General features: G+C 50.0%; 5 protein-coding genes across 5 annotated transcripts, besides 2 other annotated features; 2 read left to right on the forward strand and 3 right to left on the reverse strand.

The window, feature by feature from the left end:
- Positions 1–94: 94 nt before the first annotated feature.
- NFIA_093660 (uncharacterized protein) lies at positions 95–1,723 on the reverse strand (the record flags this gene model as incomplete). Its single annotated transcript, XM_001261642.1, has 1 exon — positions 95–1,723. A coding segment is annotated over one exon (1,629 nt), but the record flags the coding sequence as incomplete, so codon positions are not given.
- A 1,521-nt stretch (positions 1,724–3,244) lies between these two features.
- Positions 3,245–3,273: a microsatellite.
- A 1,050-nt stretch (positions 3,274–4,323) lies between these two features.
- Positions 4,324–5,214: a mobile genetic element.
- Positions 5,215–5,239: 25 nt separating this feature from the next.
- On the forward strand, positions 5,240–5,737 carry NFIA_093670 (VOC family protein; the record flags this gene model as incomplete). The annotated part of the gene is made up of 1 exon (XM_001261643.1): positions 5,240–5,737. One exon carries the CDS (start codon positions 5,240–5,242, stop codon positions 5,735–5,737), a length of 498 nt encoding a protein of 165 aa, XP_001261644.1.
- Positions 5,738–8,468: 2,731 nt separating this feature from the next.
- NFIA_093680 (putative MFS transporter) lies at positions 8,469–10,028 on the forward strand (the record flags this gene model as incomplete). Its single annotated transcript, XM_001261644.1, has 5 exons — positions 8,469–8,669; positions 8,711–8,897; positions 8,947–9,148; positions 9,211–9,526; positions 9,594–10,028. 5 exons carry the CDS (start codon positions 8,469–8,471, stop codon positions 10,026–10,028), a joined length of 1,341 nt encoding a protein of 446 aa, XP_001261645.1.
- Positions 10,029–11,994: 1,966 nt separating this feature from the next.
- ftmA (nonribosomal peptide synthetase ftmA) lies at positions 11,995–18,633 on the reverse strand (the record flags this gene model as incomplete). The annotated part of the gene is made up of 1 exon (XM_001261645.1): positions 11,995–18,633. One exon carries the CDS (start codon positions 18,631–18,633, stop codon positions 11,995–11,997), a length of 6,639 nt encoding a protein of 2,212 aa, XP_001261646.1.
- A 1,691-nt stretch (positions 18,634–20,324) lies between these two features.
- On the reverse strand, positions 20,325–22,247 carry ftmC (cytochrome P450 monooxygenase ftmC; the record flags this gene model as incomplete). The annotated part of the gene is made up of 5 exons (XM_001261646.1): positions 20,325–20,512; positions 20,582–20,683; positions 20,755–21,053; positions 21,127–21,248; positions 21,312–22,247. The coding sequence occupies 5 exons, from the start codon at positions 22,245–22,247 to the stop codon at positions 20,325–20,327; spliced, it is 1,647 nt and encodes a 548-aa protein (XP_001261647.1).
- Between the last annotated feature and the right edge of the window lie 160 nt (positions 22,248–22,407).

Below are 22,407 nucleotides of genomic sequence, written 5' to 3' on the forward strand. Positions count from 1 at the left end.
GAAAATCCCCCCATGGTGAATGCCATCTGCTGGTATAACAGTTGGTCCTCCCCCATCCTGTCACATGGCCGGGGGCCGTATGATTATAATGGACCTTTAATCCATATGTGCGCCAGTCCAACAATGTCTCCATGGGGCCGTGGGTCCCACGGATCATAAACTGGTGCATCATCCATGTCACCTGCTCCTGGAATGGCCGGCGGCTCGGGCGAATGTGGACCGCGGGCAATGGGTCATCACTATGGATGGATGACGGGGGCGATGATGGGGCCCCTGGGGTGGATGGGGGGTCATCGCTGCCATATCCCTCATCAATCTCCCCGAGTTGATCATCCGCGCTGGCCAGCACCCATTCTGCGCTCTGGTCCTTCCGCGCCCAGGTCTGAATGATCTGCCATGGATTGGGGTCCATCCATAATGCCTTCTGCACCACCATGAATCGGGCCACCTTGATCACGCGGGATAATATCGGGGGGTAGCTCTCGGGGTCGCGCCAGCCGGCCTCACCCTGGCCCAGCACAGCCATGGCGCATACTAATGCACTCTCATATTCATGGCTGCGATGGCGCTGGTTGAGCAGCTCAATGCAAAATTCTAAGCATGCTTTTTCTATAGCAGTCATGGCCCATGCCTCTAGGTCCCCTGGCACTGCGGCCTGGCTGCCCTGGCTGCCTGGGGCCTGGCTAGCGAGCTGCCATAGCTGCCGCCATTTCTGGCGCTGCCGTGCGGTCATCCCATATCGGGGGCTGGCCCAGTCATGCGGGGCCTGGGTCCGGGCAATAAATGCTAATATCTGCTGCCATGGCTGCACATGCTTCTTGATCACGGCCTCATCTATATATGCCAGCAGTGGCCGGTGCGGGGTCTGCCCCTTTTCAGACCGGACGGCTTCCACCCGGATGGCCTGGCCGCAATGCTGGACCGTCCGCTGGCTCTTGCGGGCCACCTGCTCCATAGTATCCCAGATCACCTGCACCCCCTGCTCAGTGGCATCCATGGGGTCTTCCTCCGGGGCTGCCATGCTAGCAAGCAGGTCACGTGCCTGGATGCCCTGCAGGTAGTCAGCCCACCGAGTCATCCGCAGCCAGGGGTTCGCGTCAGTCAACTGGCTGGCTTGGATGGCCTGATCGGCCTTGGCCTGGGCCTGGACCTGCTCCCATGCCTGGATCACGGCATCAACGGTGGCCTGGATGTGGGCAGTGGGTGCGGTCCGGGCTTGCTCCTCAGGCTGCTGGTTGGGGCATGGCACCCAGATATAATGGGACCCTTTTCGGGATGGGAAAAACCGCTGGCAGGTCACCACCTGATATCCCTGCTGGATGGTGATCTGCGCCTGTTCCTGCTCTTGCAGGCGTGATCGACCTCCATGATATGGTGCGGTCCATCCATGGTGCTCACGCCAATGTCGTTTTAACGTGTCAAGTGAACGAGTGATGAATTGGCATCTGGCCTGGTCGCGCTGGCACAGTAACCCATCAGGGTATTCATCCAGGTGGGGGATTGACTGGGTAATCCGACTAGGCCATTGCACAGCATGGGGGTCATGCTCCACACCCTCCCAGCTCTGGACGTCCTGATGGATCTGCTTTGCAGTGGCCTGGGGTAATCGATGGGCCTTCCCCCGGAGATGGCTTTCTACCTCAGCTAGCCACACCCCATGGCGGCAGGACCGGCAGATAATGACTGGTGGCTGGGAAAGCTTAATAAATAACTGCTGTTCCATTCTTAATGGCTCATTTGGATGAATATAATACTATTTAACTGATTATCTGAATGATGATGGGATTCAGCCCCTGAATGTTTGATTTGTGGGCATTGCTTTTTCTATCCGCAGGAACTCAAACCACACCAACTCCTGGGGGTCAAATATGCCCTCACCATGTCTGCAAATCATTGATTTTGATACTGAAATTTGGCTGGATTACTTGGAACTAGTATATCAGTGAGCTGGCTAAATTTAAACTGCCTCCAACCTCCCCTGGAGCCATGGTGGTGGTCATGGGCAGTGCTTTCCAGATTCTCACTGTTTGGCGGCAACTCAAACCACATCAAAATTCCGTACATTAACCACACCCTTACTACAGCTGCAAATCATCGAATTCCCAATTGAAATTTGGTCAGATTATGTGAAACCAGCTAACCAGTAACCTGCCAAAATTTGAAATGCATACGACTCTATCTGGCGCGACGATTGTACCCCAGACGGTTTCGTTGGTCCCTACCCCCATACCCCGGCCGCTAAACCGCTCTGGGCTAAACCCTAGCTTGGTGTCAAGTACAGTCGCCGCCCCCTGTGGGATAGAGCTTCGCGCAGTAAATAAAAAGCAAAAGTAAAAGCACGCAGCCCCTAGATCTTTTATTACTACTAGAGGGGTCCTGATAGGGGCTGAAGGCCAGCAACTTGCTCAAGAAGCTATACAGATGATGGAGCCTATCCCTAAGAAAAAGCGTGCACCACCATAATGCAGTAACTGCTATTAAATTAGGCATATTAGAACTAGCTGCTGTAGTAGATAATTTGATTCTTTTATATATAGAGATGGCTTCATTTTGATTGCGTAGTAGTAATATCTCATGGCTTTTGACCGCGGCCGAAATCATATTTGGGTGGCTCGCTCGGTGTCATGGCTTGCTTGGTGTCTGATTACATTACATGCAAGGACCTACCTAAAGACAGAGATTACCTATTTAAGCCACTCCAGCACCACAGCTTAGTGTTTTTTATACTTGTAGTTGATGCAAACTTCTCCCATGTTATAGCAGTCAACCCAACACAGCAGCCAATCACCATCAATAACAGAGCAAGGATTGGAATGCTATCCAAGATAGATGTAATCAACACATGGCATGTATGACCAGAGGAAGCATAGCAAGCTGTTGTTAAACTATAAATCACTAAGCAACACAAAGTGATGAAACTCACTGAACCAGATCTACATATAGCCGCATGTAAGGAACCCAAGCAACACCAGCGAATTATCCTGATAAACAATAACCCAAAACAGCAGGCAAAACTCCCCAATGGCATAACTATCTATGGAGATGACCACGCAATTGATGCACTGCACCCAGTCCTTATGGAATTTCCAGATGTATGTGTGATCTCAGGCTCAATGGCGGTGATTTTGCTTGTTCTTATAAGGAAACACCATATTGCAGCCTGGAATGTCCGCAGTGAGTGTAACCAGGACTTAGGGTACCATATATCAACAGGTTCAGATGTGGCTCTGGTTCTTCCAGCTGGAGCTGGTGCGTCTGAAGCTGGTGTGTCTGATGGGGTATAAGTATGATAAGGCAGAGGGTCAGTGTAATATATGGTAATGTAGTTAATACAGGTATTGAGGTCAGGTGATCTTGTTTGATTAGGGAAAGCTTGGTAGTACTCAGCAATTTGATATACAACTTTAATGATTTCCATAGGTAAGTCTAAGGGTGGTGATGATGATTGCTGTGACATTAGGGTTTGGCCTGCCCAGCCTGCAAGGAAGCCCTTGCTAAGGTGGTTCAACAAATCATGTAGTGAGGTAATTCAATAGAGGAGAAAAATTTCTTCAGGGGAAGTCACCAGTCGGAATAATCAAGGACCTGCCGCACAGTTACTCAGACACCCATGAAGCCTATTATCATTAGACCTAGGCAGGTGTTCCGGGTAACCCAACTGAAACATGTATCAAACCCAACTTGGGCTGGGTTTTGGGCTCAAGGGGGGTGTTCTGAGTTAGGTTCTGGGCTTTTGTATAGAACCCAACAGGGTTTTGGGTAACCTAGTTGGGTAGACAAACCAGACAAACATTCTAGATTATGTGATATGCATTAATTATGTAGTCCCATCTTGTATTTATAGGTATTCAAACTGTATATACTTTATATGTATAGTTGAAGAGTGGAAGAATAAGAATTTCAAGAAAATTATCTTTAATTACCCTTCTATTTCTTCTCTAACAACTAATAATGAAGGAACTGATCATCCTCACGCCTTGTACACTTCTGATTTCATCCAGAGATACGCTGTTACATGTTAGGTAAAGGAAGAACCACTTTATCATCAGATGGAATAGGTTCCTGGCCCTCTTGCTCCCCATTAGATACCATACTCCTTTGTCTCTTGCCCTGAGCACGCTTAGATAGCTGCTGAGTAGCCAGTTAGTCTATACTAATCTCCAGGCCATCATCTTCTTCATTATCACTGATTGGCTCAAGAGTATCTTGAAGCTATTGAGTATCTTTCTCTTCATCAAGTGCTTGCTGTTCCTCATTTAAAAGATATTATTTTATAAGGGAAAGTTCCTTTTCTTCTACTTCAAACCTTAATGTACACATGAATAGCATTAGATCTTGGATTGTCATAGAATTAAGTGAGCCTCAATAATAATGGCAGATATCTCAAGCAGAATTAAAAAGCCGCTCAACACCAGCGCCAGTGGCAGGTATTGAGAGTATATCGCGTGTCATTTTTGCAAGAGCTGGAAATTTGTGTTCATGCTCTTTCCAGAATGTCCATAGAGTAATTAGGGCTGTTTCTATTAGAGGATATTAATTAGTAAAGTGTTAGCAGGAATAATAATATTACTTACCACTCTTAAGGTACTGTGTAGTCTCATTACTACTCACTAATAGATTAAAATTAGGAGCAAAAAGCGCATCAATCTTTGATATCTGAACACCTAATAAAGATACCTGTGGAGAGCCTTGTGTAGCTGATAAGTGTTCCTTATACAGACCTGCATAGGTTTCAAAGCTTTTGCGATATTGATCACGCAATTCAGGGCCCCAATCCTTATTATTAAAGAACTGAAGCTTGTTTTGCGGTGTAAGGATTGTCCTAATTATAAACAGATCACCATGGACCTTATCTGTTTCCCCATAGTAGATAGATAGCTTCTCCTTCGCTACATGTAGAGCACTAAGCATAAGCTTCTTCTAGGCTACTTTCTTCTGCTGAAGCTGACGGATTGATGCTTTAAGATGATCAAAAAGTTGATTATAGATACTGAAGATGACATGGACAGTCACATCTTTTGTTTAAGAAAGCGTGGTAGTGAATTTAAAGAATGGTTAAGTAATCTAAAGAAGATACTTAATCTAGCGCCATTCTTCTTGGTTAAGCATCAAGTGATCATGCCCATTTTGTGAGCAGAACTAATTAAAGATTAGCTGTAGTCTCTTTACTCTTTGCAGCATTAAGAAGGTGGAATTTCAGTAAGTCTTAATATCTTCCTAGCACGCCACCACTAGCCTAATGTCTGTTAGCAAACTCACGACCTGCCTCTGGTTTGATGGCCAAGCAGAAGAAGCCGCCTTGTTCTACACCTCCATATTCAGGAACTCCAAAGTTACGGGGCGCCACTACTTTCCCGAAGCCGGCAAGGAGGTCCATGGGCGCGAGGCCGGCAGCCTCATGACTATTGATTTCGAGCTCAATGATCAGAAGTTCGTCGGCCTCAATGGAGGCCCCTACTTTAAGTTTACTGGGGCAATCTCTATCATGGTCAACTGCAAAGACCAGGCCGAGGTCGACTACTATTGGGACAAGCTTGGCAAGGGTGGCGATAAGAGCAAGAGGCAGTGCGGCTGGCTGGTGGACAAGTTTGGCCTGTCATGGCAGATTGTGCCTGACGACTTCCAGAAGATGCTGAATAGTACAGAGATAGAGAAACGGGACCGTGCGTATGTTGCTATGTTGCATATGGAGAAGCTTGACATAGCCGGGCTACGCAAGGCTTTCGACGGGGAATAAGCTTACTCCTTACTGGATTTCTCTGCTTGGATAAGCTGACGTCAATACTCACTGTAAAAGTTAATATGCGCGATAGGCAGCGAGAGAAGTCGAGGCGCTCAAGAGTCTGGCGCGGGATCAAATAAGCTGTGATATATGTATTAGGTGTTTACAGTATCTGCGTCCTTGCCGTTGTCTTCCTTTTTTTATTGGTGAGTCGCGTTGCAAAAATGGGAGTGCCCCCAATACATAGGAGACATGCGGGTGGAAATGCAGTCCTATAATAATTCTCTTTGTTACCCCTCTGTTTGCAAAAGCATTTGATATTGTGAATGACAACATTACATATGATATACGTGATCTAGAAGGGATTCAGTGCCCAGAAAGGAGGCGTGAAAGTCCCTGGGAATCGAACGTGAGAAATAGCACCTGTCCCGATTCACAACTCAGACCTATTGTCGACTCTGACACCGCCGAAGCATCGGGCTGGTATTCCGGGGATAACCATAGCAAATTAGCTGAACACCAAGTGATCCACGCCTTATCAGTGCTCCTGTCGCTGACAACAAGAAAAATTGAACAGTCCCAACATCAGTTCCAACATATGAATTAGTGATGTCGAATGATTTGACAGAGACGGCTCTTCCAAATTCAAGTGTCCGTAGGCATTGCCCACTGACATCCTGCTCAAGTTGCGGCTCACTTGACATAGGCACCAGGAGGATCATCAAGTTGAACACAGATGGAGGAGCGGAGAGCATTCCTTTTAGCTGCCTTGCTTTGCCTCGCAGGCCTTAGGCTCTGACTGGGAATCAGCTGCTGTCTGCAAGTCACAGGGCTGAGTCACATGACTGCGAGGTGTAAGGGTATTGTATAGCCTGGGAAAGTAGACATTGCATAGGAATATATCATTAGGCAATTATGACATGCATGTAATTAGGCCTAAAATGTCATGAGCTCTATGTTATATAATGATGTAGAGAGCCAATTGGAATATATTCTGGCTGCCTTTGATACTTTTGCGAGTCTATGACAATAAGAAGCAACCAGCAAAATGGTTCTCTGTTGTCGTCTCCGTGTAACTTGGGTCGCGACGAGGCGAAAGGCAAATTCAGTCGCTGGACGGCCACTCTGCCTTATTGCCTCAAGTTGGCGAGTTATTCTCCTACCACCTCTGCGCGAAGTATGCCTTGAAACGAATGTGGCTAGGGTTTGAAATAGCGTCTCTCTGTTTCTGAAATGGAAAGCAACAGTGGTCGCCTCTGTAGAATGAAGCTGGAACTCTCTCAATACAGTTGATTGTCAATTTTTCGAGTCGGGGAGCAAAGGCTTGATGTGATCTCTCGTTCTACTGCTACCGACTGGCTTTGGTTCATGATCAGTAGCACATGGATGGGTTCGTCAAATGATGCTAGGCTGCAGGCAATGCAAAGCAAATGCGCGGGTCATAGTTCAACAATAGAACATTATATATGTACCTGATTGAAAAATTCGAAGGGGCCTACAGATAGCCAGATAGCTCTGTCCTCAACAGGCTTTCACAGGATCAGGATATAATGAGACTATTGAGGCACTTTGGAGCGCTACCAGCTACACTAGACTCACTACAGCAATACCTTCGCACCTACAAGTCAAGTCCTTAGGCGAATTCAAATCATTCCACAGGTTACGACCGTTTGCCGTTGATTGCACAAGCTTCAGCGCCATGTCGGGGTGCGTCAGGAAAAGATAACCCGCAGCGACTCCGCTGGGCTTGGAAGCGGCAGAAGTGATTTGATTCGTCATTGTGCTTCATTACACGCATTGTGAACCATAGTTGACCAGAAGCTGGGTGATATTACTTACAGTCGGGACTCCCCGTGTGTTGGTTGGCGATGAGCATGACCCCAAAGGCTAGACTATGCAAGTCTGTTAGGTCACAACTCTCACCTCGTCCTTGATTACGCATAGTTTACCGTCGGAAAGGCCAGTAATGATGGACGAAGGAATGTCCACGACCTCCTAAGGCATGTTACTCCTGCAGGTTGAGCCAGACAAATCTAGCTTATTTGGATGCGTAGTTATAACATCTTGAGGAGGAGTCCGTTCATGTAGCATGTTTCATGCACAAGAATAACAGATCAGAAATTGTCTTAAGGTCTAACATCACCTCTGCGGGTGTTTCATATCTTGTCTTGGGACGGCCGTGGTTATCGATGAGAAAGAAAAGTTTGTGGATGCGAGAACCCGATGAATGAGTTTCATTATCTCAGCTCTTCAGGGATTTTGGTTATGTTGTTGTAGAATGCTTGACTCATGTGAGTTTCGAGGATTGAAGGATTGATTGAGGATGTTGGTTATACACTTATTTTATACCTAATCTGACAGTTATGTATCATAGTTTAATTGCCTTGATTTGTTGTCAATGGCGGAAAATTATCCCACTAAGACGCCATCGCCGCCCCCCGATGTCGTGATTATAGTCGCGGATGACACCCGTATTGACCGTCTAGGTCGTCTATTATGGCAGGTATCAACCCCTCCCGTGGGACTCGCGGCATGTTTCTTGAAGAAATGCCTTGTTTGACGTTGCCGTATTGGCTGGCTATAATATCACAGCGGTGGGTCCTGCACGTTTATCCTAACTCAAGAAAAGGCTTTTGAGGGGTGTGGGGTTGTCATGATTCAGGTACAGACTGCTTGAATAAGTATAAATATAGAGATAAAGTCATCCGCAGTATTGCGTTATGCAGACCGACCCAACTCATAGAAAATGCCATTATCCGACAAAGACAAAGTCGAGGCAGAAGTACACTCATCTCTATCTTCTCATCCCTCGGCCGATAAAGACGACAGTTACGATGTCTACACGCAGACTCGAGGACTCGAATATCCGTCAGAAGAGGCGAAAAAGGTCCTCCGCAAGATCGACACTCGTTTGATTCCGCTCCTCGTGGTGATATACATGCTCCAGGTGCGTATTTCCCGTTGCATTGATCATCGCTAATTGCGTAGTATCTGGACAAAAACAGCCTTAACTTCGCCTCGGTGTACGGCCTCAAACAAGGCACGCACCTTCACGGACAGGACTACGCCTGGCTCGGCTCAATCTTCTACTTTGGTTATTTGATCGCCCAGTATCCGGCCGGATATGCCCTGCAGCGACTTCCGATGGGACAAGTCCTGTCCATCACTACCATCAGTATACCATCGCTTAGAACTTATCTAGATCAATATTAACGAACTCATAGTATGGGGCGCATTGCTCATGACCACGCCCGCCTGCCACAACTTTGCCGGCATCGCCGCCAACCGCTTCCTCCTAGGGCTTGTCGAGGCCGTCGTGAACCCTGGTTTTGTCCTCCTCATGAGCATGTGGTATACAGCGAAGGAGCAGCCGCTGCGCCTGGAGGCGTATTACTGCACTAACGGCATCGCTACAATGTTTGGCGGGTAGGCCCATCGCCTAATGCCTCGCTCCTGTGAAATCTGCTAAACGGAAGTGAATAAAATAGATTGATCGGCTACGCGGTGGGACATATTACCTCCGGTCTACCGCGGTGGATGTACGTCTTCCTCATCTTCGGTGCGGTGTCCGTCGCGACAGGGATCATCTCGCTACTTCTGCTTCCTGATCTCCCGTCCACCGCGCGATTCCTCACCCCCAGGGAGCGAGCCATCGCCGTCGACCGCGTCTCCAGGAACCAGCAGGGCGTCAAGAATCACCACTTCAAGTGGGAGCAGGTCTGGCAGGCCGCGCGGGATCCGAAAACATGGCTTCTCTTTGTGATGGCGGTTGGAGCGCAGGTGCCCAACTCTGCGTTGACGAGTGTATGCTTTGCTTCCAAGTTACATTGCTAACCCTAACTCTGGCTATGGTGTGTTCTAACCGCAACAGTTCACCTCCATCATCGTCGGCTCGTTCGGCTTCGATACCCTCGGCACGCAATACCTGCAGATCCCCGGCGGCGCGGTACAATTCCTCGCGCTACTGGTGGGTGGCTGGATCGCGACGAAATTCGGTGATAAATTCCACTCGCGCAGTGCGTGTATGATCGTCGCTAACAGCATCTGTATCATTGGCTCTGGATTACTCGTTGGCCTGCCTGATACAAACAAATGGGGACGGCTTGTGGCGCTGTGGCTGTGCTACTTCCAGGGTCTCGGGTTCAGTATGAGTTTGACGATGGTGAGTTCGAATGTCGCCGGGTATACCAAGAAGCAGGTGACCGGGGCCCTGCTGTTTACGGGGTACTGTGTGGGGAATATCATTGGGCCGCAGACGTTCAAGGAGAGAGAGGCGCCGGGGTATCGTAGTGCTTATATTGCGTGAGTAGACTCTTTTCATGTGGTATAGTGACGCTGACGGAGCAGGATGTTGGTGGGGTATGTGGTTAAGCTTGTTTCGATTACGGCATTGTATGTGTATATGTACATGGAGAATCAGCGAAGGGATCGGATGAGTGCGGAGGAGTCGGATGGGGATAAGGGCATTGAGAATGGGATGCTGGTAAGTTTGTCGCTATTGAGTATATGATGCAGGCTAATTTTCCAGGACCAAACCGAGATTGACAACAAGCAATTTCGTTATGTCCTGTAGTAGTATGCAAACAGTCTGCAGAAGAAATACAACTCAGTGTAATTATGAACAACCCTGTCAAAGCTAAAGATAGTATTTAAGGCTGTCTGGGCCATAGTCCTGTATTCTCAGGATGATAGGCGTAGAGAAGGTAGCTTCAAGCCTCTTTATTAATTGGCAACATACATATCAAGGCGCTATCGCCCAGACCACAGCATGGGGGTCGTTTTGGGGCGCCATGGAAGAGGGAAGTTTGAAGCAGGGGAACGATTGTTGACAGAACCTAAGATAAGTCCGGTTCAGTACTGGTTCTTTTAGACATTGCTGATAAAGAACTGTTTCATCGCGTAAGGGAACCAGTAGGCTTCCTTGACTTTGCCATGGATCCTAACTACCTTATCGGCCCCCCCAATTTTAAGTTTATCCAGCTGGGTTAATATCATATGTTACCTTCTGAATTGGGGGACAGACCAGGATATAGATCAATGGTTAGTTACTCAACTAATGAGTTGGAGTACATAGGTGAAGTGATGACTATATGATGGATGATACTGATAACAACATATGTATTATGCCCAAATGCTAACCCCAACTCCAGGCTAAGAGTAGTAACTGGCTTAATAACAGCTACTCCAACTACTATCAGAACCCTGAATGCTTTGGAGATAAGTTAATAACTATTCTGTGGCTATCAACCTCTTATCACCCCATTGATATACTCCAAAGATAAGCATCTATAGGGTCGTCTACATTGCTTCTTGATACCACTCTACAGCCTATATAACAGCAGGTCAACAGCAGAGATGCCCTCTTTCCCTGACAGATAAGATGGCCTTATTCCATGAACTGCAGGTTCTTCCCCAGCGCTAGCTATGGCATTGTCATCGGCATTGGGGGCATCTTTGCCCTCTTCATGCTGGGCCTTACCTGTATAACTTATAGGCATCTATAGTAATATCTAGTAATTATGTTTAGATTGTCATGCTCCTTAATAGCTTAGGTAGAATTATCAAAGAGAGGTAAGAACCCTTTAATATTAGGAGGGACAGGTACAGGGCAGCCCCTGGCCTACCCCCTACCCTCACATAATCTAAAGGCTCTACTCCCATTGCAATGAACGTTATTCCAATATGCTGTCAACCTGGAATTCTAGGATAGATAGCTTGTTAGGCCTCTAATTCTATGTAGTAATAATGTAATATTGTTTAGACTGTCTTATAACATAATTTAAGTACTGCGGATATAAAAGTACGTGTCTTTCCTCTTTATATATATTCTATGATTATGCAGGAGCTAATCTCCCCAGAAAAGCTAGACTCTGGAAGAATTTTAGACTAATACTGAGCTACTCTCTAGGATGGGTCTGTCACCTCTGTGCCTCAAACTCCGATGCGGCTAAGGGAATGCACCTGGCTATGATGTTGAGCATTGTATCCAGGGAAATCTGTAAGGGGGTTTTCAAGCAAGTTCCATCAGAGACAGTCTACTTCAGTATAAGCCTAAATATACTTACTCGTGAAAAGTGACAATGAAAAAGGGAATTTCTATCGCACCGTCCTGCTTTCCATTGACCGTGACGGGCAGGAAGTTGAACTTCAGCCTAGGGCTGGATCTGTTGTTCCAAACGTGACTCGTTATCTCAATAAGCTTCTCTCACCTCCCCAGAGACTAGTACCTGCGACCCAGCTAAGTAACTTGAGTGTACATTTAGTCAATAAGCTTAGGTAGCGAATGTATTTCCTATCAAATCCGAAAGAGGGCGATCTCCACACGCAAGCAAGTTCTCCAACGCCGCGCCAACCTCCCCAGCCATAGCCTGAGCGTCCTCCTGGCTTAGCACTGCGCTCGGGGCAATGACATCAATTTTCAGACCGGTAGAATAGGGCGTCGAGCCGATCCAGACCTCCCCTTGAGGAAATACATGGCCGTAAGAAGTCATCGGCGAGGAAGTAGTGCAACCTGCCAGCGAGAGAGCCAAGTCTGCGCCAGTGTTCTGGTGCTGGACGATATATCCAAATTGAGTACTGCTCGGCCAGCTGGTGCACTTGGCCACGATCTGGTCGAGGTCCAGGGAGGAGTATCGAAGGGATGTTGTGTGCTGGGCTTGCGCGCTGCAGAGGTATTCCAACGCAGTTTTAGAACAGCACACGCTGAGCCGGTACGGGATATAATTCGTGCAGGGGCCAACAATTTGGTCAAGGGTGCCGTCAGCCGAACTACACCGGGCGTCCACTGTTTGACCGACGACGATGTCTGTGCAGCCGGTCCGTGAGGCTAGAACCAGGCAGACGGCGGCTTTGACGGCGGTGGCAGTTGTGATGCCCAAGGGATGTGATGCTGGCGTAACTGTGCATGATCCAGTGACGTGAAAGATGCGCTCTTGAGGCGTCGTAGTGTCTGCGGTCTGATCCGTAGACGTCATAAAAGAGCCCGACAGGTATTGGTTCCAGAAGGTATGAGCCCTGTCGTCGTTAGTCTGCCGCATGTGATGATTGAGATAGTAGCTGAAGTCGGAGGAGAAACCCGCACGGAGGGTTCCGTTGTATTCATCGGCCAAGGCTTGGACGATTAGAGGGATTGTGGTGAGATCGTACTGTGCATGAGCAAGGCGGAGGAGAAGTCGATGTCTGTTAAGCTGGCGGTTGGACACGAGAGTAAACAGAGTTGGCAGCGCTGTAGAGTTAACAACACAGACGCCCTGCTGCTGTTGACAAAGTGAATTACAGAAGTCATCGAGAGGCTCATCGGTCGTAATTTCATGGACACACTTGCGCACCTCCCGCAAGACGAGTTGCAAGAGATGGCCCGCATGTTCGACAAATACCGTGCGAAGGATAGTAAATCGGGCCATCAACGTAGTGCAGGCGGTTTGAAGCTTGCTGGGCGAGATAGCGCCAGATAAGTCAAACTGGAAATGGGACCATGGATACCTCTGTACGAGGAATGCTTGCGCGGCAGTGACAGGATGAATAGCCGCGATGTCATTGCCTCCTTGAATGAGGCCGCCGTTCTGTAATGGTCGAAGAATCTTCTGGAGGGACTGGCTTTCGATGGTTGACAGTGAGAGCGAGGGTGACGGGCTCGGAATGTCATCCTCTGTGATCAAATGTCGAAACTGCGCGAGGGTTGACAGACTCGTGTTGTTCAAAACGTCTGCCACAGCGAACACGAACCCGACCCGCCTTGCCAATGCTACCATTTTCATCGTCGCTAGAGACTCGCCGCCAAGAAGTAAGAAAGAATCCTCTCTCCCGATTGCTTCGCATGGGAGCTGAAGCACCTCTGCCCAAATCTCTTGAAGTCTCCGTTCATTGTCATCAGACATGGGTGTCTTGGCCGAGGAGCTCATGATATAGCGTTGGAGGTCGCTTTGTGATAATGAGAGTAGTTTGTCTCGGAGCTGACGACGATCTGTCTTGCCTGTGAGGGTGCGAGGGATGTGACGTAGAGGAATGAACATGGATGGCACCATATAGGGAGGTACAATGGCCCGAAGACGAGCTTGGACAGAGGCAGCAGCCTCGTTGAAAGCCAAGTCTGGGGCCTCGAACAAAGGATCATCGTGGGTCTCTGTCACTGGTGGACCGAGCTTCATCATGGCAATCAGTCTGGTGGTATTCTCTGAAACCAACACGTCTGCGACCACCTGAATCGCAGCCGGATACACTCTCATGAGACTTGCCTCAACTGCACTCAGATCGACGAGCTGGCCTCGGAGTTTGATACGGCTGTCTTTACGACCGATATACTGAATGGATCCGTCCGGCTGATATTGGACCAGGTCGCCTGTTCGGTAGAGGAAAGGATAGGGCGACGGAGCAGGAATCTGTGTTCTCCAGCTGGGAGGGTCAATGAAAGCGGCCCTCGTAACCTCTGGCAGGTTCAGGTATCCCCTCGCCAGGAACGGGCCTTCAAGGAGAAGTTCACCCACGGCGCCAACCGCTGCCAGTCTGTTCGGGTCTGATGGCACAGTAACCCAGCCCAAACCACCAACGATTTGACCGATAACGCCGGATTTCCATCCCGCTTCAGGGATATTGCCCACTCCACAGATCGTTGCCTCGGCAGGGCCATAGCCGTTGATGAGAGAGCGGCCTTTTGCCCACGCTTCAACGCTCTCGTGGGTCACAGCTTCACCTCCCAGGACTAGGGTGGTTAGCAAGGGAACGTCTGCGGGGTCGAGGCTTCTAGCCGTGGAAGGGGTTAAAAACGCCCAATTGACTTGGGTGTCTTGAATAAAGCCTGAGAGATTGTTCATGCGGTCAAACTCGGATGGGACGCAGATGGTTCCACCAGCGGCCAATGTGGTGAAGATTTCATAGATGCTCACGTCAAATGCATATGAGGAGAAATGCAGGACACGACTGCTAGATTTCACTTTCATCCCCGCGCTGTGATGGTAGATGCTCGTGGAGAGGGTGCGATGGGGCATCTCAATGCCTTTGGGATGGCCGGTACTACCGGACGTAAACATGATAAATGCGAGGTCCTCTGGGGTTCCTACCCCCCTCTCCCATGTGTCCAAATTGAAGGGACATTCCGTCTGCGAATCGTCGTTCTGGGCCACAAGGAGGGATACATCGATAACAGTGGGACAGAGGCCAGACGTCACCGGGGCAGTTGCATGACTGTTGACCATGATGCCTGCGCCGACGATCTGAAGGATATCTCGCACTCTTTGTCGTGGAGACAGTAAATCGATCAGCACGCATGTGCCTCCAGCGAGCAGAACGGCCAGGATGACTGCAATGCTCCACCTGCTGCGGTCCAGGCAGACAGCCACAGGAGTCCCTCGCGTCACACCATACCTCTGCAGTTGCCGGGCGAAGAACGATGAGTGTGCCCAGAGTTCCCGATATGTCCATGAGCCATCCCAGGAAATGATAGCCGACGCCTGAGGTCGACGGGAGCACCGAGCAAAGATCAACTCCTGCAAAAAGCGATTGTCGGCTGGTGGCATGTAACTGTTCCATTGTTGTACTTGCTCGATGTCCCGCGGCCCGAGAAAGCTGATATCTCCAATCCTTCCCGTTGCACGCTTATAGATGTGTCGCAAGACATGCTCGAATTGATGAGCCATTCGCTCCACCTCAACGCAGCCTATTACTTGCGCGTCATATGTGATATCCAACGTAATCGCGCTCTTGTCAGCGCTAGTACGGAAGATTAGCATCATCGCGTAAGGCGAGAACGCGGTGTAGTCCATCCCAGTCTGAGTCGTTCCCCGGATAATGGAGAAGTTTTTGGCTTCGTTCTTCTCGCAAGCCACGTCGCGATCCGCAGGAGCTTCAATGATAAGCAAAGTCTGGAAGCGACAAGCTTCGGAGGCATCTCTGCTACACCGGCTGATGCGCTGCAAGCCAGCCTGTTCGTAGGGAATCATGCGTGCGAGAGAGTCCTGGACCTGATCCAGCGCCATCTTCACGGTATCTTCCTGATTGACTCGAATGCGCAGCGGGACGGTTGCAATTGTTGGACCCACGATATTTTCGATCCCCGGTACGTCGGCACTACGCCCGTTGACCGTCACCCCGTATACGGTCTCGTCCGCGTCCGTATAGTGGGCAACGAGTAACGACCAGGCAAGGTGAATATAGGTAGCGGCGGTATGCTCCCCCCTTCCGGTTGAGACCAACTTTCTCACCCCATGTCGATGCGATGCGTTTACGCACGGTCGATAGTTGCCAGATGGCAAGGTCGGGAATATCGGTGCATTCACGCCGGCGAGCTCGGAGGCCCAGAACTCGTCTGCCCCTGGTAGGTCCTGTCCGTATTGAATGAAGGAGCGGTATGAGGTGCTCGGTAACGGATCGCGCCCGATGTAGGCACGCTGTAGTTGCTCATGCACCAAACGGAGCGACCAGCCATCCCAGATGGAGTGGTGGATTGTCATAATCAGCTGCCGATGTCGAGGGCGATAGCGAAACCGAACCAAAGGCACACCGATCTTGGTGATCTCGAGTACCTCCCAGCGGCCAGAAGGCAGCATCTCGTCGGTTTCTTCCTCCCACGCGAAGTCATCGACGATCACCGCTTGCATGAGTCCCTCGTGGGTCTCGATGATGCGTGTTCGCAGAGCAGCATTCTTGGACACCACCGACAGCCATGCAGCCCTCAAACGGGGTAACTCCATTCTGTCGGGAATGTCAAATGTTATCTGCCCGGTATACATGCCTGGGTGTCTTAAAGACGTCATGAACATGCCCTCCTGCAGTGCGGTACAAGGGTAGATATCTTCAATGAGCTTCGAAGACACGCGGCACTGCTTCTGGGCCAGGTCGACAATATCGTGCCTCGTTGCCACAGGCAAGAGGGCAAACGGAGTTGAAGCTTCCCCTGTATGGTCTGATGTCTGGATCAAACCTGCACGTTGCGATTGCTCAGCCAGCGTACTCTGCGACGAAAGGATATCTTTGGCGTGTAGTACAAGCCCGGCCGTCCTGGCCGCTGCAACGAGACGAATGGCTTGAAGTGAATCCCCCCCGAGGCGCAAGAAAGTGTCGTCCATGCCTATCAAGTCGATGGGTAGGTTCAGCACTTTGCTATACAGACTTCGGATGGTTGTTTCTTTGAGTGTGGATGGAGGACGTTTATCACCCGTGGGCGAGAGCAGATAACATTGAACGTCCCGTCTCGAGAGGGCAGCAGCTCGGGTTCGCAAGGCTTTGCGGTCTGTTTTCCCCGATACAGTTTGAGGGATAGTGGATATAGGAATGAATATATCTGGAACCATGTAGCTGGGTAGATTTGTTTGTAGATGCTTCTTGCTGATGGCGAATTGCTCCATGATCTGTGATTGCGGCGCCAGGAAGAGACGATCTCCCATGTTGTCCGTGATGAAACCAGTGCTAGACGGAGGGATTAAGACAAAGGCAATGAGCTTTTCCGCTCCATCGTCGGAAAAGGTGACCTTTTCGACAATGACCTCGGCATCGCCGTCCGGGAGAGTCTGTTGGAGATGGTGTTCGATATCAGGGAGCTCGACCCGCTGGCCGCGAATCTTCACTTGGGCATCTTTGCGACCGTGTAGTAGCAGCGCACCGCTTATGCTGTCCTGGGAGGCCAAATCGCCGGTGCGGTAGACTCGGTGCTGATAAGAGGTACCCTTGCGGTGCCGGCGCAGCCATCCGGGTGTATCAATAAACGCCTGGCGAGTGGCGCTGGGATCATTGAGGTAGCCGCGACCAACAATCGGCCCTTCCACGAGCAGTTCCCCAACCGTACCGGGTGGCATCAGCTGCTCTGGATTCTCCGGGCTAATAATCCAGGCTGTCGCCCCTGTGGTGTACCCGATGTTTCGAGGATCAACACCATCTTCCACCCTAGACTGTACAGACACGTTGACGGAACATTCGGCTGGCCCGTATGCGTTCATGCAGCAAATTCCCATTGCTTTGTATGCTCTCGTATCGGAGGGGCGCATCAACTCGCCTCCCACGATCAGGGTGGGTGGCGGGTTGCAACATTCTGTCCATTGCACCGTCCTCGCAAAGGATGGGGTCATAAAGCAGTGGGAGATCCGGAAGTTCTTATAAGACTCAACGAACAGGTTTGGGTCGCTCCGTTCAGACTCGCTCATTACGCATAAACAACCTCCCGCCATCAGAGTACTAAGCGTCTCCATGATGCTGACATCGAAGGCATACGAGGCAAATTGAAGAACGCGCGACGTCGAATCGATACCAAATACCTTCAGGTGCGAACGAGCTCCAGAGCAATATGATCGATGCTCGATGACAATGCCTTTGGGCTTTCCTGTCGAACCTGATGTGAACGCGATATAAGCGGCGTTTTCAGGTCGAGACGGTGTTTGCCCAGCTTGGCCGGGACTCAGCAAGCATGCCCGGCTTAGATGCTCCACGACTAGGACAGAAGACATCTCCGAACACTGTTTGCTGAGTTCCTCACTCGTAAGGATAAACCTTGCCTGGATTTCCTTACATATCTCCTCCAGCCTGCTCCGTGGATGGGATGGATCGAGAAGGGTGAATGCTCCTCCACTCTTGAGAACTCCCAATATAGCAACCGTTGTCCATCGGGACTTGTGCATGTATATGGGTATAATGCTCTCTGGCTTGACTCCAAAGAGGATCAAGACTGACGCAATGGCATCCGACAGGCTGTCGAGCTCGGCGTAGGTGAATGACCCGTCCCATGCATTGACTGCGGGTGAGTCCGGAGATCTCTGGCAATGCTCGCGAACGACGGTATGTACGCAAGTGTCCCAGAATCCAAATTCACCCTGTTCGTTTTTGACGTCTGTCGCTACTTTCATGCTGTGCACCGTCGGACTGTCCTTGGATGTATTGTATGGAAGAATACCTCTCCATTCCGAGGGTGCGGCTACCGCAAGTGCCATCGCCGTATTACAAAAGGCGAAAAAGTCGATCCCGAACCAGCGCAAGGTCCGATTGAGGTAAGAATAATATGTTTGTATATTCGTACGTATTGCTTCAATGAAGGGCATATTATCAATTGACAGAGGCTTTTTCAGAGGATATTGTTGGAATATAGGATAGGCCTTCTTTCGGAGAAGCAATCTCTAAATATACGGTACACCCTCTGGAGCCGTAGACCGTGGATCTCCGAAAAAGAAAGCTACGCTGAGAGACGGAAATGCGGGTACTGGCCAACTACACTCCCTGGACACCAGATTCTACATGTCTGAATATTCTGTGGCTTGCGTGATAATGAAAGTGACTGAGGTTCCATTCGTTGTTTGCTAGGTAGAGCAGGTGTGGCAGAATCCCCATCCCATAGTATATGGCAAGATGTGTGAATATCGGCCATTTAGAATTTCGTGTCTAGGGGGTGTAGACCATACTATTGAAGCCTCATGCTGCGGAATACTCCGCAGCAATCACTAAGTGAATATTGAAGCAAGCCAGACATTGCAGCATCCCATGTCTGCTTTTGTGATCTGCCTTGGTGAGCGAAGACTATGCACTGTACCTTTGTCGATCAGAAAAGCAGGCAAGAGATCAGCAAGAAGTCCAGCAAGCCATTTCTACGCCACCCGACGGACAGCCTGAGATAGAATTACATGCTCCAATACAGGGCACATCACCGCAGCACGGAACAGTAGGGGGTTTCTTTCCTGCTCAATCACGAACTCCTCTCAGCTCATCGACCGTCAGCCGAAGCTTGATCTTTACGTAACTATGAAGAACATACCCAATGACGACAGCCGACTGGCCTACAACAACCCCAGTGCATGGCTTATAACCAATATTACCGCGGCAAAACTCCAATTCACCTACATTGCAGCGAGTATGGAAGGACATACGTACGTGGCTTCTGCGGCTTTATTCCTTGTGTAACATGCATACAGCTGGGCTCCCCCCTTGCTTAGAGCAAACTTGCTGTACAGCATCGGTTATCATGAAAGGCCATGCAAAGAAAAACTCCTCAATCGAGATTCGTCAATCGTAATCCCACCCACGAGGCGAGAGTGAAGAACCGATCTAAGCGCCACCACCCAAGAAGATGGCATGATCTCCGTGCATAGGCAATGTATGAAAAATGGTCTCGATGCAAGGTTCGCAGCTGCACCTGCACACCGGGGATGTCCGAAGATCTTGTACTGTTAATCACATGAACCAGATACTTGAATTTGTCACACCAGCAGTGGCACCGTGCAATCGGCCCGCTGCCCTGGCACTTGTCCGGCAGCCGAACCTGCAGGCTACAGAGGAGTGAGGAGTCGGACTGGACCTGTAGCAAACAAAATAAAGGAGCGCTGAGTGTTCCAGTTTTTTTGTAATTTGTAGCCCAATTTGCGCACGGATCAGATTACAGTGATCTCATTCAGGCTGGAAGAAATTGAGAATACGAACTGTTGAAGGAGACTACTTAGATCCTAGGGTACAGGATGGCCTGTTAGATTCTGTTTAGTACCCTTACGACAGAGACTTGGGCATAGCAGCGTGGAAAACAGGATACTGCCGTTCGTAGAACTCATCAGGCTTGAAGATCTGGGGGCTGGACTCCATAAGACAGCCCTACGTTGCGCGAACGAAAAGTCACTTGCGAGGCCTGAGAATTACAGAGCTAATGGCGTCTGGTCAAAACGACGGGCATCTGATGTATACCCATGGCAAAGTGCTCATCCGCAGCGTCCATCCACCGGATCCCATCCTCACCCTCTGGAAACCTTACGTCGAACCTCATGATCAGACGAGCCACGGTTGTGCGGATATTCATCATGGCGAGTGGCTTTCCAATACATGAATAAGGACCTAGCGATTTGAAAAATATAGTTAGTGGCGATTGTATCGACCTTGCAAGAATTAAGCGGATATACGTACCAATGGAGAACGGGGCGAAGACCGACTTTTCTTTTACCAAGTCTATGTGCTTGTACCACCGTTCTGGGTTGAAGATCGCAGGATCAACGTACGCCGCTTCGGCTAAGGTAGGGGAAGTGAGGAGTCAGACGGCAAATGTCACAAGTTCAGCGAATGTAGAAAGGTTCTCATACATCGACCCATACTCCATTGCGGACTGAATACCGTCATATTGCCTGGAATGAAGATATCCTTCACATGGATCCCCTCTGGCGGGGTCTTTCGCGGAATGACACCGGGGATGGGAGAGTGCAACCGGAATGCCTCGTTGATAAAGCCATTGAGATGCGGTAGTTTGGCGAGGGTGTCGTGCTGGTACTCACCGTCACTATCAGCTTCGATAGGCTCTATCTCAGCTCGTAGTTTGTCGACCTCATCAGGACGGCGGGCTAATTCGTACACGATGCTCGTCAAACTCGTTGCCGTGGTATCACTATTGACGTGGAGATTTTATTGATGGTCAGTCAACTTGTATCCCGATGTTTCTGGCCTGGACAGAAACCAACCTTCCTGCGGTGATGATGAGCATAGCATCTCCCATGAGCATGTTGCGTTCGTCATCGGTAGGGTCTCGGCCATTTAGCGGCGCCAGCAAGGACGCGAAGATATCCGGAACACCCACTTGCTCCTGCACAGCCAATGTTCAGCTCAAGAAACGGCAGGCGGATGGATCGGGGAGAAGGCGACCCACACGCAAGCGACGCAGCATGGTGTCTGTCGCAAACCCGATGAACTTATGCCAGTCGTTCGACAACGATGGCATGGTAGCGAGCAGCCGAAAGAACCAACTCGGAAACAAATACCGATACCCGATCATCCCATGCATGAGCATGTCTACCGCCCAATGATTCCGGCTTGCGTCCAGCATATCAAAGCTGCGCGCAAAGGCCAGGTCGCCCATGGTATCATAGCTGTAAAAATTGAACCACTGGCTGATATTGATTGTCGATTCCGCATCAGCCCTCTCCTCCAAGCGCTGAAAGAGCTTCTGACGATAGACCCGCATGCGCTGCTCGTAACCGCGCAGAGCCCGATCCCCGAACCCCGCGCTCCAGACTCGGCGGCGTTGGTCGTGGGCCGTTCGGTCCCGGTACGAATGTAGCGACATCATCGGATGGCCATTGTCGTAGAAGGCGTTCTTTGAACAGCGTGAGTTGGGTCCGTAGATAATCCCGATGGCTTCCGGGTGGATGATAGACACTTCAGACGGGCCAACCCTCACGACGGGGCCGTATTCCTCGTGCAATTCATGAAGGATGCGGAATGACGGCCCACGTCTTAGACGGAATGATAACCAGAATGAAGATACCTTGGCTGCCCAGGGGCCGCGAATCTGGCGGAGGGGGTGGAACAGTGTTCGGTAGAGGAGGAGCGACGTGAACAGTCCAATGAGGTATGTCACCATAAGCAGACAGGTGTCTTTGACGAGATCCCCTGGAGAGAGGGTGTATTGAGGTGGCTTTTTGGCATATAGCAGGGCTGACACGCCCATGGTCAGGCAGAGGTGAAATCGTACATACCGCCAGGGATACAGATGGTGTTCTCCATATCGGAAATACCAGAGATGGATGCAAATGCCAATTAGGCCAGCCGTCGCCAGATACCCGCACTTCATGACAGATGGCATCCTGGGGGGAATACTAGAGTGACTCCGGTGTCATATCGCCGGAAGGGGCTCACTTGAGAACCGCTCATCGTTAAAAAGACGGAACGCGCCGAGCATCTGAATCAGGATCATCCGCATAGGGACTACTAGTTAGAGCCAAGAAACAAGGTCCGTCGATCGG

The sequence above is a fragment of the Aspergillus fischeri genome, genomic scaffold (genome assembly GCF_000149645.3).
Source record: "Aspergillus fischeri NRRL 181 1099437636262 genomic scaffold, whole genome shotgun sequence".
Classification (NCBI taxonomy): Eukaryota; Fungi; Ascomycota; class Eurotiomycetes; order Eurotiales; family Aspergillaceae; genus Aspergillus; species Aspergillus fischeri.